The 20,574-nt window shown below is 42.8% G+C and overlaps 1 protein-coding gene across 1 annotated transcript in view; it reads right to left on the bottom strand.

The window, feature by feature from the left end:
• Positions 1-735: 735 nt before the first annotated feature.
• The window catches only part of WDR97 (WD repeat domain 97), a 519,753-nt gene continuing 499,914 nt past the window's right edge, over positions 736-20,574 (bottom strand). The window contains exon 23 of the mRNA XM_069732096.1: positions 736-1,478. Within this exon, the coding sequence (XP_069588197.1) occupies positions 1,282-1,478 (197 nt within the window). The 3' untranslated portion in view covers positions 736-1,281. The remainder of the gene's footprint in view (positions 1,479-20,574) is intronic.

The raw sequence follows: 20,574 nt of genomic DNA on the forward strand, positions 1-20,574 counted from the left end.
GAGGCACCACTAACCAAACAACACCATAAACAAGAGGCACCACTAACCAAACACCATAAACAAGAGGCACCACTAACCAAATAACAACATTAACAAGAGGCAACGCTAGCCAAACAACATTAACAAAAGGCACCGCTAACCAAACAACAACATTAACAAGAGGCACCGCTAACCAAACAACACCATAAACAAGAGGCACCACTAACCAAACAACACCATAAACAATAGGCACCGCTAACCAAACAACATTAACAAGAGGCACCACTAACCAAACAACACCATAAACAATAGGCACCGCTAACCAAACAACACCATTAGCAAGAGGCACCGCTAACCAAACAACACCATTAACTAGTTTCACACTAGCGTTTACCTGATCTGCGGTGAGCTGCGGACTTCCTCCGTGAAGCCCCGCCCTCTGCCGCTAGCTCCACCTACTTCTGCATGTGGCCTGTGTACCTTTCTTTAACATTAGGTACGCAGGTCGTGCAGCTGTATGCGGATTCTGCTGCATGCGTCGTTTTGACGATGCAGAAAAAAAATGCTACAGGCTGCGTCTACGCTGGTCGCCGCATCATCAAAACGACGCATGCGGCAGCATCCGCATAAAGCGGCACGACCTGCGTACCTAATGTTAAAGATAGGTACGCAGGCCGCATGCGGGCCGCATGCAGAAGTAGGCGGAGCTAGCGGCTGAGGGCGGGGCTTCACGGACGGAATCCGCAGCCTGCCACAGATCAGGTAAACGCTAATGTGAAACCGGCCTAACAAAAGGCACCAATAACCAAACAACACCATAAATAAGAGGCACCGCTAGCCAAACTATACCATGAAGACCAAGGAGATCTTCAAACCACAACATTAACAAGAGGCACCACTGAATTTTTCAATTATTTTGTCCTATTTGTTGTTTGCTTCACAATAAAAAGAAAACCAAATGTCACAGCTGTAGGATGTTCTTTCCATGAATTGATGCAAACCCTCAAAAAAAATAGTGAAATTTAAGGTTGTGAGGTGTCAAAACACGGAAAATGTCAGGGTTCGGTGGGTCAGGGACGTGAACACTTTTGCAAGCCACTGTACCTAAATATTTTGTTCAGTAGACCTGTGGCACCCAGTCTGGGCATTTTGTTTGTATATGGACGTTTAGATATGGGTGTCTATAAATGGCCTCCTGTGGCTTCTGGGAGGCGCTTCTGTTACTAATAAGTTGTATCCTGTGTGTTGTGATTATGTGACATGTTCTCGAGCCCTCTGCTACATGATGTGGCTTCACATCCACTAATATCTCTCTATGTATGACTGCTGCACAATGAAATATCGTTGAATATCTTGACTGAGTGAGCTGGTAGAGTATCGTCTTGTGGGGGTGTTGGTGGTGCTGATGAAAGGGTTAAGGGTCACCTTCTTCACCGGCAGATTAATAAATGGGATGATGTCAGAACGTAGAAGTGGGCGAACTGCATAAAGGTTTCCACCTGGAAGAGAAAATATGATGATCATGAGAAGCAAATTCCAGTATCCGGCATCTCAATCTCAGTACAGAGCAGAATATGAAGAACACAGTGCTGAGAAGACCTCGGTGCCGCTGAAGATGTTTGAGGACCAGACAGGATCATGGCGGATCAATAGTTAACACATTCGCTTTGCAGCGCAGGAGTTCTGGGTTCAAATCTCACCAAGGGCAAAAATGAATTTGTGGTAGGGAGGACACCCGATCCGGACAAGGGACGCAATATCACAATGCTGTTGGGACTTTGGGCACTAAACAGGTTCCTAGAACTAGGGGCACCCTCGTCTATCCATGTCCCCCTGACTTCTCCTGAAGGTTCTGGCTCCTTGATATGCTCCTATACCACCCTTATCTGTCCCCTCCATCACCCAGGGCAGTGGGAAACTGAAGTGTGTAGTGTCAGGGATACATTTTGTCAGGACTTTCTTAATCCCACAAATCCCTGATATCACAGGCCGGGAAGGTCACGAGTACCACCCGCTGTGATCTTTGGAGCGAACAGCTCTCTGCTGCCTCCTATCATCCAGACAATTACACAATTGGCCGAAGATCCTCGGAGAAGGCCGCAGGCTGTTCGCACCACTAGGCCGGCTGTCAGAAAACTAACGGTGAGTGTATGGCACGGCCGGACTGGGACTAAAACTCAGCCCTGGCATTTGAAGGTACACAGGCCCACTGGTCACATGGTGACTGTATAATATCTTTGTACACTTGTAGGTTACAAGAAGTGAGGGGAGCGTAACACAACTATATAACATATAATCACAGCTGTATTCAGCATTACAGCTCAGTCCTATTGCTTTTAGTAACATAGTAACATAGTAACATAGTTAGTAAGGCCGAAAAAAGACATTTGTCCATCCAGTTCAGCCTATATTCCATCATAATAAATCCCCAGATCTACGTCCTTCTACAGAACCTAATAATTGTATGATACAATATTGTTCTGCTCCAGGAAGACATCCAGGCCTCTCTTGAACCCCTCGACTGAGTTCGCCATCACCACCTCCTCAGGCAAGCAATTCCAGATTCTCACTGCCCTAACAGTAAAGAATTCTCTTCTATGTTGGTGGAAAAACCTTCTCTCCTCCAGACGCAAAGAATGCCCCCTTGTGCCCGTCACCTTCCTTTTAGTTGCGGTAATAAGAAAAGCCGCTACTTTACCTACATAACTGGATCTCGTAGATAATGAAGGGATTGTGGAACCTCATTCTGATGCTCCATACACTTTGCCTGCAGTCACTTTTGGTTCCGCTGCGCAGCACGAGACCCAGTGACTTTGAAGAGCGGTGACATCAGTAACGTCACCGCTCTTCAGATATTCCAGGTCTTGCGCTGATCTCGGCGACTGTGAAGAGCGATATTGTTATTACCGTCACCACTCTTCAGATATTCCGGGTCTTGCGCTGAGCTCGGCGACTGTGAAGAGCAGTATTGTTACTACCGTCACCACTCTTCAGATATTCCGGGTCTTGCGCTGAGCTCGGCGACTGTGAAGAGCAGTATTGTTACTACCGTCACCACTCTTCAGATATTCCGGGTCTTGCACTGAGCTCGGCGACTGTGAAGAGCAGTATTGTTACTACCGTCACCGCTGTTCAGAGTCGCTGGGTCTCGCCAGGTCTAGGCTAGTAGTGGGGGTGTCTGATAGACTCCTCTCCATTACTTACACCAGGGATTGATAGCAGCTGGCATTACGCAGCTGACATCAACCCTAAAAATCATTACACATACCAGAAGTAAATGCTCTGGCGGCTGGGAGCAGCAGCAGCAGCAGAGTTAGCGCTATTCCCAGGCGCCGGGTGCTAACTACAACTGTCATTGTCCTTGTCTGGTCTCGCTGCGAAGCATTTCTGCTGTATTTACATGCACTGATCTCAGGCCGCTAAACGAGTGTGATCGACAATACTGAAGTCGTTCGCTGGTTTCCCGGCCTCTTTACACCTACTGAGAAAGAATGATGGGGACAGAACAATCACAATTAGATCAATCTGTCCCCATACAGTATCATGTTATCAGCAGCACAACTACAGTTTACACCGGTGATGTGCTGCCGAGAACAAGGATTTCTGTTCCCACATAAACAATCCAATCACTCGATGAATAGGTAGCATTTTGCTTGTTTAGTATAATACACCCCATAGTCCTCCATATAGTATAATACACTCCTCAGTCCTCCATATAGTATAATACACTCCTCATAGTCCTCCATAAAGTATAATACACTCCTCAGTCCTCCATATAATATCATACACTCCTCATAGTCCTCCATATAGTATAATACACTCCTCATAGTCCTCCATAAAGTATAATACACTCCTCATAGTCCTCCATATATTAAAATACACTGCAATTCCTCCATATAGTATAATACACACCTCAGTCCTCCATATAGTATAATGTACTGCCACAGTTCTCCATATAGTATAATACATTCTTCATAGTGCTCCATATAGTATAATGCCCCGCCATTGTCATCCATGTAGTACAATTCACTTCCCATAGTATAATGCACCCCATAGTTCTTCATATAGTATAATGTATTCCCCATAGTCCTAGATACAGTATAATGCAGCCCACATATGGTATAATGCCACCCCAGAGTATAATGCAGCCACCCCACAGAATATATTGTAGCCCTCTGAATATAATGTAACCCCCAAGAGAATATAATGCAGCCCCCTCATGTAGTATAATGCAGCCCCTGCATATATATTATATGGTAGCCCCTCATAGAGCATAATGCAGCCCCTCCATAGAATATAATACAGCACCCCATAGAATGTAATACAGCCCACCTCCCCATAGAATATAATGTAGCCCCCATAGAATATAATGTAGCCCCCATAGAATGTAATGCAGCACAGCCCTCTTAGAATGTAATGCACAGCCCCCATAGAATGTAATGTAGCACAGCCCTCATAGAATGTAATGCAGCCAGCTCCCTAGAATGTAATGCAGCCAGCCCCCATAGAATGCAATGCAGCACATCCCCATAGAACATAATAAATCCCCCATAGAATGTAATGCAGCACAGCCCCCATAGAATGTAATGCAGCACATCCCCATAGAACATAATAAATCCCCCCCCATATAATGTAATACAGCACAGTCCCCATAGAATGTAATACAGCACAGCCCCCATAGAATGTAATGCAGCCAGCCCCCATAGAATGTAATGCAGCACAGCCCCTATAGTACGTAATGCAGCACAGCCCCCATAGAACGTAATAAATCCCCCCATTGAAAGTAATACAGCAGAGCCCCCATAGAATGTAATGCAGTACAGCCCCCATAGAATGTAATGCAGTACAGCCCCAATAGAATGTAATACAGCACAGCCCCCATAGAATGTAATACAGCACAGCCCCCATAGAATGTAATACAGCACAGCCCCCATAGAATGTAATGAGGTACAGCCCCCATAGAATGTAATAAATCCCCCCATAGAATGTAATAAATCTCCCCCATAGAATGTAATGCAGCACAGCCCCCATAGAATGTAATGCAGCACAGCCCCCATAGAATGTAATGCAGCACAGCCCCCATAGAATGTAATGCAGCACAGCCCCCATAGAATGTAATGCAGCACAGCCCCCATAGAACGTAATAAATCCCCCCCATAGAATGTAATACAGCACAGCCCCCATAGAATGTAATGCAGCACAGCCCCCATAGAATGTAATACAGCCAGCCCCCACAGAATGTAATGCATCCAGCCCCATAGAATGTAATACAGCACAGCCCCCATAGAATGTAATGCAGCACCCACCCCCAATAGCCCCACAATCCAGTAATCACTCATTGATATATTTTAAAAAAACACTCTACTCACCTTTCCTCGTGTCACGCGCTGCTCCCAGCTCTGGTCTCAGCAGCTGCAGTCTGCCTGCTCGACACACAGCAGGTACGCGATATGACGTCATCGCTCACACGCAGTGTCAGAGGCAGAGTAGGGAATGATGGGAGAGGGAGCGTCAGTGGACGCTCTCCCCTCCAACATTGCATTCAACTGTACCTGGGTCATAGACGCCGGTATAGTTGAATGCGACGGGGGGGGGGGAGAATCGGCGCTGGCGAGTGGCCCACGACTGCCACCGGCCCACGACTGCCACTTCCCAGAAATGCCCGATGGCCAGTCCGGCCCTGGTGCATTGTATATACACCTCTGGATTCCAACACCCTGGTATAGTCAACGCCAACTCCACGATACCCCGCATATAGCTTCGAGGCGCAGCTTACAGAACAGAATTAACAGAACTATTCAATTTTATATTTAATCCATAGGGAGGCAGTGTTTGTGAAGAATATGCAGAAGATTGTACAAGGTGGACCAAACAATACAGCATAAACCGTTACATAAAATAAAAGGGATTAACAGGAGAACTTACTACACCGATCGCAGAGATGATGAAGTTTAGCTGAAGGAGAGAGCTTTGCTTGGGGCCATCAAACAGGATTCCTGCATACACGGGTGTGCAACTCATCACAGGAACCCAGATGATAATGGAGCTTGATCTTTTATCACTCACACACCCTCCTGTGATGACCCCACATGGGCCTGGTGGTGGGCTGGTCTCAGTCCTTCATGATTTTAGGAAATCTCTACTTATGCAATAATTCCTTATAAGACATCCGCAGAAATTTGAGACTGATGTCATCTTTTGCATCGGGATTTTATCTACGCGTAGGGACCAAACATGGGGAAAAGAAAACAGCGCAGTCTTGTGAGAAGCGCTAAGACAAGGATTAGATCCAGGCAATATCATTGATGCCACCTGATGAAGACAGAGCAGTGCTGTCGAAACGCGTAGTGGATAATAGTGGATAATGAAGGTTTGTACCTTTTAACTTCTATTGCCTGGATCTAATCTTTGTCTTCAAGCTCCTCACAAGACCGCAAGGTTTTCTTTTCCCCCTCACTTACCCCTCTCTGAGGGTGCGTGGCAGGAGCTGCTCTGGGCAAGACACTCCTGAAATCCTACAGGACCTGCGGTAGTGCGGTCACATGTCTTCAGGACCTATCATCACGTGACCTTCAGTGTGCAACACAAGAGGACCTGACGCCAGCAGTGTGCTCAAACAGACTGGACCACGCTTCACTCGGCGCCACAGCCCTCCGCTCTCCACTGTGGGGTGCATAACCCTAGAAGGTTAGTGGCCTCCTAAGTTACTAGCACTCTCCAGTATTTTAAATGGTCCTACTCATGTGTGCGCCCTTGTCTTGTTTTATTTTGTAGGGACCAAACAAGGCCTAGCTGTTGGCAGTTATATGGACCATATGGTTTTTGGGGCCTTTTGGTGGAGTTATAATAATGAGAAAATATATATCTATTTCATGGGTTAATTCCAGTGCCACCTTCTGCAGCATCATACCCATCTGCTACATCGTGCCTCCTGACGAGCTGGCAGGCGAAACCTGTTGAGGCGAGGCAACGCGGCATCATGTACACCTGACAGACGGATAAGTGCCTTCTATCTTTCTATATTGAACTCTACCCTTTGGTATTTTTGCCTGTGTTTCATTGATATACTACTATGTGGGTATAATCATTTTCGATATGCATCCTGTGGGGCTGTAACTGAAGACTCACCCGTCATTATGGGTGTTGGGCTGTTTTTTCAGAGACCATATAATTTACTGGCATACTAGGGACTGTTTCACTACCTATTGGTCCCGTCCGTCTGGTGTATTATCACATACTTTATTTTTATTGCTACACGTGATTAGCGAGTGTACTCGTTGCTCGGGTTTTCCCGAGCACGCTCGGGTGATCTCCGAGTATTTGTAAGTGTTCGGAGATTTAGTTTTTGTAACCTCAGCTGAATGATTTACGGCTGCTAGCCAGCCTGAGTACATGTGGGGGTTGCCTGGTTGCTAGGGAATTCCCACATGTGTTCAGCCTGTCTAGTAGCTGTAAATCATTCAGCCGAGGTGACGAAAACTAAGTCTCCGAACACTTACAAATACTCGGAGAGCACCCGAGCAATGAGTATACTCGCTCATCACTAATTGCTACCCATTTCTTTATTCTGCTGTTCCTAAAGGTACCGTCACATTTAGCGACGCTGCAGCGATATAGACAACGAGCCGATTGCTGCAGCGTCGCTGTTTAGGTCGCTAGGAGACGTCAAACACCGGCAACAGCTGAGCGATGCAGGAGCGATCCAGTGACGTACTTATCGTTCTCGCTGGTTGTTCGCTCCATGAAAAACCATTGCAGGCGTCGTTGCTTTTGCTGTCAAACATGACGAATCATGCCAACCTGACGACCAAATAAAGTTCCGGAATTTCAGCTACGACCAGCGATGTCACAGCAGGATCCTGATCGCTGCTGCGTGTCAAACACAACGAGATCGCTATCCAGGACACTGCAACGTCACGGATCGCTGTCATTCTCATTGGTAAGTTGCTTAATGTGACGGTACCTTTAATGGTTGGTGAGATATCCTGATGCATGTGGGATTTATTATCATTAATATTCGCCAGTTTCTGCCACCTACTGACCAAACATTACAGTATGGGGTCCTGACATTATCAGATTATAGGGCCTGTATAGGGATAGTAGGGGCAGTCACCGAGGAGTGGGGGTGCCACTGATGCTTAGGATATGGTGCCAAGCTCTGCTGTTAGGCAGGATTACTGTCATGATCCAGGTTGGGGTTTGTAGTAAAATATGTCTGCAGTGAACTATGTATAGGTTTATTGTGTGACTAGTAATAATTGAACATCTGTCCTGAAGGCTTCAGGTCTCACCCAGGGTGTTAATATGTATTTTCCTGAGACAGCAGACTTCTGTCTCCAATCTCACCAGGGGGTCATGCTGGGAACCAAGAAGAAAGGGACATCTCTTTGAAGAGAGATGTCAATTACAGCCTGACACTATCTATCTGTAGGAAGCTTTACACAAAGAATCTCATAGAAAATAATATATTCATTCGGGGCACGGCCATGGTCAAATCAAAAACAAGCAATTAGAATATCAACTTGAGGGGCTGGTCTAGAAATCTGACCTCCAGGGTGACTCTATAAATTTGGCTTGTATACATTCAATCTGTTCACATGAGAGGGCAGCCTGGGAAGCTGATGTGATCCAGTCTATATTCATCCTACCCTCAGGGAGAGGAAGCAAACTACAAGTTAGCGATTTCTGTAAGTATTCTCTTGTTTATTTTATACTGTTTTGCATAGTTGTAGGTCTTTTTATTACCATATTTTTATACCTTTTTCTTTACTGTAAACACAGAACCTTTTTGTATTAAAGCATAAAACAGTTGAACCTTATATGTTCTAAAGAATCCATAGCCTAAGGTGTGTCAGCCTTATGAGTGGTAGACATTATTAGTAGAATTTCCGGTACTCATCGCCCGTGATTCAGTGAGTGGTGGCAGCGTGTATGAGCGGGTGTGTGGCTTGGGTCGGTGTGTGATTTATGCTCCCCTTACAGCATAGTACAGAGAATGAATGCTGGACTGAGAGTGGGGAGATAGATTAACCCTTGCAGACACAACCCCAAGTCACGTGCTGAGAGCGGGTACGTGACGAATTAGCGACAGCATGGAGAGGGATCCGTGACAGGGTTTGTTTCTTGCTTTTCCTTCCCCGGCCTGGTTATGGTGGGGTTAACCTTTCCTGCCTCTCTTTGGTTTGTGGGTGGCTATTTATTGATGCCACTCCTGGTTGCATTTGTCAGTGATAGTTCCAGACCCTGGCTTGAGCATCTGACCCGTATACCCTAGTGATCCTTCTGTCTCTGATTACCCGTACTTGTGCCTGACCCGTTCCCTGTCCCTGACTTAGTGTGTGTTTGGTGGTTTGCTACAGTGTATGACTCGGCTTGTATTTCGAATCCTGCCTTCTGCTTTCCATCACTATTACTACATTTCCTGTCTGGCTTTGACTCTCTGGCTCGTACCCCGACTACGTCTTTTGTCTCACGTTTTGGATCCTGCGCTCCCGTCTGGTTCCGATTTCTAGCTGGGCTCCGACCTCATGCATTACTGTGACCTCTGGTTCTTCGTCTTCCTGTTTGTTGCTGACCAGCCTGTCTGACTACTCTGCCACCTCCTGGTGGCGCTCCTCGCTTTGCACTGTGGTTCTATATGGTGAGTGCTACCTTTTTCCCTTTACCTGTGCCCCCTAGTGGAGTTGCGTGCAACTGCCTTGCAGTTGCATTACAATTACATCTTAGGGTGCGTATAGTACTATACTAGCCTGGAACTGCATTAGAGGTATATCCATCTCTTTACATGCCTATTAGTAATAGGGTAAAGTGTGACCTATTAATGGCAAAAAAAATTTACTTGCCAGGGGTTAATTATTTGATCAATATATCCGTACCTGGTACAGACACAGTAGCTATACACGTGGCCTAGGCTATTATATTCGCACCTCCCTCCGTTATTATGCCCTAAATAGGGTTATATAGGTTCAAAGGAGAGCCACCGAGGAGCAGGGGCGCCACTGTCGTATCCCCTAGGGTGCCAACCTCCGCTGGCAGGTAGACGTAAGTACAGGGATTAGTGTAGGGTGTCAGCAACATCTTATTTTGTCTATCACTTTTTTCAATATTATTTTTGTGTGTATGTTGACTGTTTTTTATGGAGGATCTTTCTGTCCTTTTAATGCATTGTTAAATATTAATTCTTATTCTCAATTCTTTACTGAGCACATTGCTTCTTGCTGACATTACAGAAGCTATTTCTGTGTATGTATCTAAGAGTTTAAGTTAACACCATATACAGAAACCATGTGGTCTATGGGACATATAAATAATGTCTGTTAGGTTGGTGGGGGGCCTTTTGTCACGTGGGGGCTGCCACCTCCTGCCTTCACCATTCATTCTCCATGGACATGAGACAAGTCACACGAAGAAGCAACAGCTGATAGCCATGAACAGCTGATAGCCATGATGATTTCGGACTTCACACAAACAGACGGTTTTACCATTCAGGACCTTGGGAAAGATGAGTAACAAGACAAGTGCTGATATTTACACATGGACAATCTGTTCGTAACTATTTCATCTACTTTTATGTTTTGCTGCAATGTGGTTTTTCTGTGGACAATTCAATAAACCACTATACTTTTTATGAGAATACCATGACATTTTTCTTTAAGAGTAAGCACCTGGTGAATAGTCCTGATTAAATAAATGTGTGAAATAACCATTTTTAACATTGGCCAAGCCAGCCAGTTTTGATTTTTTGTGCTATTTTTGCATGAATTTCCTTCAATCTTGCACACGGGGGAAGAGAGAAGAGTTCCGCTAGATGTTATGCAAGTATTCAGGAATTTCACTTCAAAACTTCAAGTCACAAAGATCTCATACAAGAGCCTACGAATTACGGAGACTTTAACAGGTGTCAGATGGATTGACAAGCATTAGCATTGGAAGTGCTGAAGACAGATGTGCTGAAAATAGCCGTGCTGAAGTCCAGAGCCCAGCGTTGTGCAGCAAAGGGATTACAAGCTGAGACATTTTAAGGTAAGAAATGGATTTGATTAATTCATATGCTAAATCAAGTCAGATAGAATTTGTAAATTTGTACAAATCTAGCTTAGAAATATTTTGGCTTTCTTTATTTGCAGAATGCAAGATAGCAAATCTAAAGTTAGATTCTAAGCTAATGTCTAGGAAAAAAGAAAAAGAGCAACTGAAAAATATATTACATATGGTTAATGTATTTCACGAGTTTGTTACAGAAAAATCCAAAAAAGACAGTGCAGAAAGAATTTCTAAGGAAATGGAAACTAATGATGTTCCCAAGATTGACTGTAATGTAAAGAGTGAGGAAGATGTTACGCACGTGTCTGTAATGGCGGCCACTCAAGGTGACTTTGTGACTCATGATCAAAAACAAGATGGAGGAAGCGTAGGAGACATGACAACTGACAAAGATGATCTACGAGGGACAGATGTACCATTGCCATTAAAAATAGACGACTCAGAGGCCCAACTCCAACCTAAATCTAGAAAAATCTTGCTAAAATTATGCAAAATCATTCCTGCATATGATGAAAATCCATGTGTGCAGAAATTCAGAGACATTTGAGAGTTTTGCTGATAAGTTTGATTTGACTTATAAGCAGAAAAATCAATTATTTAAAATTTGGCTTCCAGTAATTTTCTCCAGAAAACTCTCATTAAAAATGCAGAATGATGAGATCCATGAAGACATGACTGATGTAGAAAGATTAAAAATTTTGATATTCTGTGGATTAAAAGAAAATTATCCAGATATTGATATTCTTCTAAAATTGAGGATTGGCCGGAAAGAATGTACTTTTACATTCATGTCCATTTTTGAAAGGGTGTATAAATTGGTCAGTACGAATTTGAATAAACAATAAATGATAAATTCTTTTGTAAACAAATTTAGATTCTTAAATCCTGCATCTCATGTTATTGCGTCACAAAAAGATTCTTTATATGAATGTGCGCAATCCCTTGATTTTTCTAGAAAACACGAGAATCTTGAAAGGAAAATAAATCACCCTAAGTTTTGTAAAACAGGCAGAATTCAATCTTATCAAAAGCCAAAATCAAAATCTTCAAACCTGATCCAAAATCAAATCTATGAAGTACGAAGAAAATTACATATTTGCTACAAACCCTATGAGTCCATTAAAGAAGTTGCTCTGAATGGGCCAGATCTGTCTGTAAAGATGGCGGAAACTGACAGACAGAAGCAGGTGAGTATAGGGGGGATGAGCTGAACACTCAATTATCACAGCAGCTCATCACAGGCCTAAAACTGACCTTATTAAATAGAGCTTTTCAACAGATTATTGACAGAGAGTTGAATTTTGGTTTAGGAATTTTCTAAAAATGTAATTATATTATATGATGAGTTACACAATGTATTTATTAATGTAATTATTTTATTCAATATAATTCTGCAGTTATATATATATTAATATAGTATATAGTAAATACTGTAGCATATTTGTATAAGTAGAAATTATATTAACTGTATTTTTATATGTATAATGAAATAATTAAAATTTACTCCAGTAATAATACTTAGAATTACATTAAATACATTTATTAAATATATACATATGTATAAGGCCATGTTCACACAGTGCGTTTTTTACCGCGGAACCGCGGCGGTTTTGCCGCTGCGGTTCCGCAGCTGTTTTCCATGCAGGGTACAGTACACTGTACCCTATGGAAAACAGGACACACTGTGCACATGGTCCGGAAATTGTTAAAAAAAAGACGCGCTGAATAGCTCCCGGAAAAAAGAAGGAGCATGTCAATTCTTTTTCCGGAGCCGCAGCGGTTCTGCACCCATAGACCTCCATTGTGAGGTCCAAACCGCAGTAAAACCCGCAGATCAAAAATATATCTGTGGGTTTTACTGCGATTTGATGTGCAGAACCGCTGCAGCAGGAAGTGCGGGGAGCGGGCGGAAGTGCGTGGGCGGAGTGTGGCTGCCCCCCCCCGTGTTCCGATCCCGCCCCCCCGTGCTCCGATGCCCCCCCCAGTGCTCCGATGCCCCCCCCCAGTGCTCCGATGCCCCCCCCCAGTGCTCTGATGCCCCCCCCGTGCCCTAATCTCCCCCCCTTATACTCACCCGGCGTCCCGGTGTCCGTCCGGCCGTCTTCTCCCTGGGCGCCGCCATCTTGCAAAATGGCGGGCGCATGCGCAGTGCGCCCGCCGAATCTGCCGGCCGGCAGATTCGCTCCAAAGTGCATTTTGATCACTGAGATATAACCTATCTCAGTGATCAAAATAAAAAAATAGTAAATGACACCCCCCCCCCTTTGTCACCCCCATAGGTAGGGACAATAAAAAAAAATAAAGAATTTTTTTTTTTTTTTTTTCACTAAGGTTAGAATAGGGGTAGGGTTAGGGTTAGGGGTAGGGTTAGGGTTAGGGGTAGGGTTAGGGTTAGGGGTAGGGTTAGGGGTAGGGTTAGGGTTAGGGGTAGGGTTAGGGGTAGGGTTAGGGTTAGGGGTAGGGTTAGGGTTAGGGGTAGGGTTAGGGGTAGGGTTAGGGTTAGGGGTAGGGTTAGGGGTAGGGTTAGGGTATTTTCAGCCATTTTAACCCTAAAAAAATTCCTAGAAAACACACAGACTCTGGCTAGAAAACTGCATCAAAAAAACGCATCAAAAAACGCATCAAAAACGGACCAAAAAAGGACCAAAAAAAGGACCTGCGTTTTCTGCCAAGAGCTGCAGTTTTTTAAAAAACAGTCAGGAAAAAAAAAGGATGGAAATCCTGAACGTGTGAACATACCCTTAGACTAGATTGTGGCCCGATTCTAACGCATCGGGTATTCTAGAATATGCATGTCCCCGTAGTATATGGACAATGATGATTCCAGAATTCGCGGCAGACTGTGCCCGTCGCTGATTGGTCGAGGCAACCTTTATGACCTCATCGTCGCCATGGCAACCATTATGACATCTACGTCAATACTGTGCCCGTCGCTGAATCAGAAACGTGAGATGTCTACGTCCTTTATGACATCATCGTCGCTGTGCCCGTTGCTGATTGGTCGAGGCCAGGCGGCCTCGACCAATCAGAGACGCGGGATTTCTACGTCGATGCTGTGCCGGTCTCTGATTGGTCGAGGTCTGGCGGCCTCGACCAATCAGAGAGCCGGGATTTCCAGGACAGACAGACAGACAGACAGACGGAAAAACCCTTAGACAATTATATATATAGATATTTACATTTTGTTTTTAAATAAATATGAAATTAACCTTTATCTTTCATTTTCCCTTAGAATTTTACTTTCAAAGCAGGAATTGAACAAAGAAACCTCTTACATAACCTTATGTCTTATTTACACAGGAAGTTATATTAACTGCATGATTTTTATATATTTAAAACTTAAAATATAATATATAACTAACAATCTAAAATTTGTGTACTATATGTAAGTTTTTCTGGTAACATAATTTCCTTTACATGGTAATAACGTGTTTTTTCCCCACTGCATGGCATGTCATGTCACACCCCTGTTTCAAATTAGAGCTGTACTTAAAGAAGAATTTCCTCAGCCTTTACATTCAAATGGATTTGGTTGCAGCCCTGTACCGATTTAGCTGTAGAAAAATTCAACTCTGGTTTCTTGTGGATGGGTTCTATCTATGGGTTAGAACATAGTGTTAGTAATTTGGATTAGTGTATCTGTGTTCTTATTCTTTGTACGTGAAATATGTAGTTTCAACTTCTATGTGTGTCACAGTCTGAGTGACAGAAGAGTATGAGCAGCTGCTGAGTGTGGAGCGTGGAATGTGCAGTATGACAGGCCTCATGATTTATGGTATGTTGGGAAAAAGAAAAAAAGAAAAAAAACTTGTGTTTATAGAAAATAAGATTCAGTTAAATTATTAGAATATTAAGATATATTTAAATATTATTTACTCAACATATATTTCTATATTTCTTTAGTAATTATTATTTCTTTATGTAGTTAAAGGGACTCTGTCACCTGAATTTGGCGGGACAGGTTTTGGGTCATATCGGCGGAGTTTTCGGGTGTTTGATTCACCCTTTCCTTACCCGCTGGCTGCATGCTGGCTGCAATATTGGATTGAAGTTCATTCTCTGTCCTCCATAGTACACGCCTGCGCTGTGCAATCTTGCCTTGTGCAGGCGTGTACTATGGAGGACAGAGAATGAACTTCAATCCAATATTGCAGCCAGCATGCAGCCAGCGGGTAAGGAAAGGGTGAATCAAACACCCGAAAACTCCGCCCATATGACCCAAAACCAGTCCCGCCAAATTCAGGTGACAGGTTCCCTTTAATAGTGGATAAGTGCAATCACACATATGGTTTATCAAGAAAATCTACATTTAGAATATTTTTCCTAATGATAATTTTATGATATTCAGTGTTTTTTTTTATGGTTACATAGATGAGTACACATCTTCAAACAAATATAAGTCATAAAGCTGATATGACAGTTATAAAAATAATTATTTTTCATTTGGGTTTTTACAAATTAATTTTTTCATAAAATAATATTTTTTTATATTAAGGGGGAAATGTGTTTTTGATCCTGATCACATCATCACATTTCATCAATACCTCTTCTTCATACATTTTAATAAAGAAGAAATATTAATAAGGGATTATTGGGTATAATAACATTAAGTATAAAAGTCATTTTTTTTTCTTTAATGAAGGGTATTATATGCAAAGTTGCATAATTTCAATATTTTGGTAATCCAAGGTTATGACAACATCTTACATGAGGAAATATTAAAGGGAATGTGTTATTGAGACCTAACCTCTGCATTTGTCATCAACATATAAAGGCCTTATTTTTATTTTTCATTTTTTAATTTTTTCTTCATTTTTATTTTTCATGTTTCATTTTTATTTTTTATCTCAAGAAAAAAATCAATATTAAATAAAGTAATGTCTACAAGAATATTGCTTTATTAAATATAATGATCATATGGTTTCATTATATAAGAAATGTTTCAATTCTAAGTTAAATACAACAATTCTTTCACTCATTCATTCATTTATTCATATATATTCTTATTTTGGTTCATGGCTACACATTCTTCCATATTATTGGTATAATAATAAAGATGGATATACTTGTTACATAATAAGACACACTGACATCTATGGGTTTAAAAAGAAATTACACCTATGACATAAAAATGTCCTATCACATAAAGAATATGATTAATAATGTATTATCATTTATTATTATTTTATTTTTCCAAATATAAATTCCATATTAATATCATTTAATAATTATATGGATATTATTGATTGCTATGGTACGCTGTGATATTATAAGTTAGGAAAATTACCAGATTTGGTATAGAATAGGGAATGAAGACTTCAATCAAGATACTAAAGACGTTAATAAAGATTTTACATTTTTCTAAATTCAATTGATTCTAAAAAGTTGCAAGAAGAAAAGCCGCTATCCAGAAGTTCCACAAGGTAACAATGCTCTGATTTCTGAGTAATAATAGACTGTGTCAAATACAATTCATGTCACCACTCACGACTGCAGCATCCATCACTGACAACTGAGTACAGTATCAAAGATGAACTGTGTTATTACGTTTTTATCACGTTCCAGTGGTTTCCTATCACCTATAAGACTTCCATGAAAGCTGGTGATCAATCAGGTAATAACACTGACATGTGTCCTGTGCACTAAGGACTGGTTATGGTGCTATGTTTGGCAAGGAAGAGTCAATGTAACCCTTGCTGTGCTGACCAAAGACGTCACATCTGTTCCAAGACCAGTGCGGATGATATGGAAGGATTCCAGATGATTTCCAAGGCAAGCCAATGTAAGTCCAGGTCTCTACAGGTGACACTGCACAGATATTAAAGCTACATTTCATCTATGAACTTTGTTTTCTTATCAACATTTGAATTTATGGACTTTGATTGACACATGACACACAGTCTCTACATATCTACATGCTATCATTTATTTCAAAAGACTTATATTAAAGATTGTTTTAAAAGAACCAAGAAGAAGAACCAATATGAAGACCAGATGACATCAGATGATGATCAGACCTGAGATGCTTCAAGTAGATATAGGGAAGTATAATTATATATTTTATATGAATATTAGTCACGGCTTACCATAACATGAATTTACATATCATTATATTCTTGAGAACATATAACAATATTATTATTGATATTATTATTATAAACATTAAATTATTTTGCCAAAGAAGAAGAAAAGAAGAAAATCTAATATGCTTAATTTGAGGGTTCCAATCAATGTCTGTCACCCTCAAAAGGGGGAATTGTTAAATATTAATTATTCTTATTCTGTACTGAGCACATTGCTTCTTGCTGACACTACCAAAAGCTATTTCTGTGTATGTAGCTCAGAGTATAAGTTATCACCATATACAGAGAACACGTGGTCTGTGGAACATATAAATAACGTATGTTAGGAGGGTGGGGGGCTTTTTGTCACGTGGGGGCTGCCACTTCCTGCCTCCATCATCATTCTCCATGGACGACAGACAAGACAGGAAGAAGCAACAGCTGATAGCCACGATGATTTCGGACTTCACACAAACAGACGGTTTTACCATTCAGGACCTTGGGAAAGATGAGTAACAAGACAAGCGCTAATATTTTCACATGGACAATCTGTTCGTAACTATTTCATCTACTTTTATGTTTTGCTGCAATGTGGTTTTTCTGTGGATAATTCAATAAACCACTATACTTTTTATGAGAATATCATGACATTTTTCTTTAAGAGTAAGCACCTGGTGAATAGTCCTGATTTAATAAATGTGCGAAATAACCATTTTTAACATGCATATCTACTAAAATTATTTTTAGTTTTCTTTTCTATAATACTGGATTAAACCCAGTGCTCACAAGTTACGTCTCATTAGTATCGGATGTATAGAAATTCCAATATTCTATGTTTTCTTATGGAGACATACTGTCTGAGCTGACTTATTGTAACTGCAGTGACCATACCTATTTGTAAAGAGTATGAGATCTTCCTTTCATCCTCTCAAAACCTAATCTTTTTGTGCACTGTCATTTTACATAAAGGCAGCTTGGAATGCTAGCTCCTGTTTCATCAGGGCAAATGGGAGAGGAAAGAAAAAGGGATGAAAAACATTAAAATCCATAATGCAACTCCTGTGAGGGTGCATTCACTACCCCCCACCACCACCACCACCGTCTCACAAAATTTCCAGTAGGAAAAAGAGCTTACATTTTAAACCTCCTTGATGTAGAACTGCACAAATGGGTAAATTACAGATAGCTAGAGGGTGAGGAAACCAATTAAGATCGGAAGAGTTAACCATTCTAGTTCCCTTTAAAGCCAAGTCTTCCGGTTATGAACGTACAATTATGGCAAGGATACCTTTTTTGAGATTGGACATGAAGTCTGGCATTTCTTTGATTAGAGAATGGGGCAGTGGGCTCTCTACAGGATTAAATTGCTATGATGAAAGAACTTCCCCAGGCTTTGTGTCTCCAGTGGAAAGTTATGAATATTGGGATTTGTATATAATATGTATATATCCGATATTAATGGGACATACTGTCAAGATCCATTTTTGGATTTGTGGCAGCTCTGGTTCCACTCAGTTTAAAACCTTTTTTCCATTTGGACTATCGGGGGTTAATGTCAGTTTTTCCCCGCTGGCTATCTGATGTTACTGCAGTGCTGCTGGGTCAGATGATGCAGGTGGTGACCACTCCCACCATCCTTTAAAAGGTCACCTGATGCATCAGCTGACTGTTGGTGATACAGTTCAGTTTCTTTCTGGAGACCAGCCTAGCAGGAGCAGCTAAATGGTGTCAGCCACGTCTGGTGATTGGAGTCCAGTTGCTGTTGTTTTCTGCGGTGTGCAGCTTAGCACTGGTGTTCATAAGCTAAGTGTGGTGTTTTCTTTACCTTGTCCCTTTGGTGTTTGTCACTTCCCCCTGTGTGTATTATCTGCAGAGGTGAGGCTAGTGCTCCTTGTCGGCCAGTGCACTAGCCAGGGCAGTAATAGGTGACTACTAGGGATGAGGTATCCTGATGCAGTGGTGGGAAGGACCCGCATAGGGCATTCGGTGAGTGCAGGGGCAAGCTCAGGTTTGAGCTCAGGTGGTGATCATCCCCCATTCCCTATGGGTAGGGCCTTCCCCTCACCTTTTCCATCCCGTTGTTTGTGAGTTGTGCCATCCATTGACCGACCACCCGTTGGGTCCATTCACACCGTGACATTATCACTAACCGTCACAATTTTGCTTAACCCTAACCCTCTGCCCAACTGATCCAGACCCTCACTGATGAGCTTAAGGGGCTGCAGGGTCAAGTGACGCAGCAGCTTCAGTAGTTGATGGGGATCTGGGCCTCGGCTCAGTTGCAGGCTCAACCGGAACCCAAAATATCTCTCCCTGCCCGTTTCTCTGGAGTGAGAGATACATTTATAGTATTTAAAGAAGCCTGCAAGCTGTATTTCAGGCTTCGCCCTCATTCTTCAGGGAGTGAGGAACAGCGTGTGGGGATTATAGTCTCCCTTCTCAAGGGTGATCCTGGGTCTTCTCTCTGCCGACCGGTTGACCATCTCTGTGGTGAGTGGATGAGTTTTTTGTGGCATTGGCGCTGGACTATGGGGATCCTGATGACATCTCCCTGGCTGAGTGTCGACTCCGCAAAATCAAGCAAGGGGGCTGGCCGGCTGAGGAGTACTGCTCAGAGTTCAGGAGGTGGGCCACTGACACGCAGTGGAATGAAGCTGCCCTTAGGAGCCATTTTTGTCAGGGTCTGTCACCTAGCTACAAGATACTCTGCTGCAGTATGCTGCTCCCAGGTCGTTGGAAGCCGCAATGTTCTTTGCTATCTGGGTGGATAGACGTCTTAGGGAGAGATACACCAAATCTGTCCCCTGTTGTCCTTAGGGAGGACACTGGTGCAGATGGATGAACCTATACAGGTGGGAGGAGTGTCATCTCAATCGGGGTTACCTGTGGTTAGTTGTGGTATGGGGGCATGTTTCTACTGTGGGCAGACTGGTCATTTTATCAATGTCTGACCAGCTCACGCCAAAGTACCATCACCATCTCAAAAGCCGCGTCCCACTGATCGCATGGAGGGAGGCGACCAGAGTGTGCATATTTCCTCTACTCATTTCAGTGTACCATACCTGTTGAAGTGATGGTTGGCGGGGTAACTGAGACAGTACCGATGCTTGTGGACAGTGGAGCGTGAGTCAATTTGGTGGATGCCCGCTTTGTTCTAACCCATGGTGTGAGGAGTAGGACGCTAGCGAGACCCCTAAGCAATCAGTTCATTGACTCTGTCCCACTCAGCCAGGGGAGGGTGACCCAAGTTGTAGATGATATACATCTACTCATCATGAAGAGTCCTTGTTGTGATATGTCTTGAAGGGTATGTCAACTCCCATTGTTTTGGTTGAAAAAACACATCCCCGTCATAGTTTGGTGGTCCAGGGAAGTAGTCAGCTTGGACCAGTCATGTAAGGACTGCTGCCCGGGTGCTATGATCTCTGGCGTCTTTCTGCAACCTTCCCTTATTCTCCGGTGGGGGCAGCAGAGGTACTGCCAGGGAGTA

This window comes from Ranitomeya imitator, chromosome 6 (genome assembly GCF_032444005.1).
Source record: "Ranitomeya imitator isolate aRanImi1 chromosome 6, aRanImi1.pri, whole genome shotgun sequence".
Lineage (NCBI taxonomy): Eukaryota > Metazoa > Chordata > Amphibia > Anura > Dendrobatidae > Ranitomeya > Ranitomeya imitator.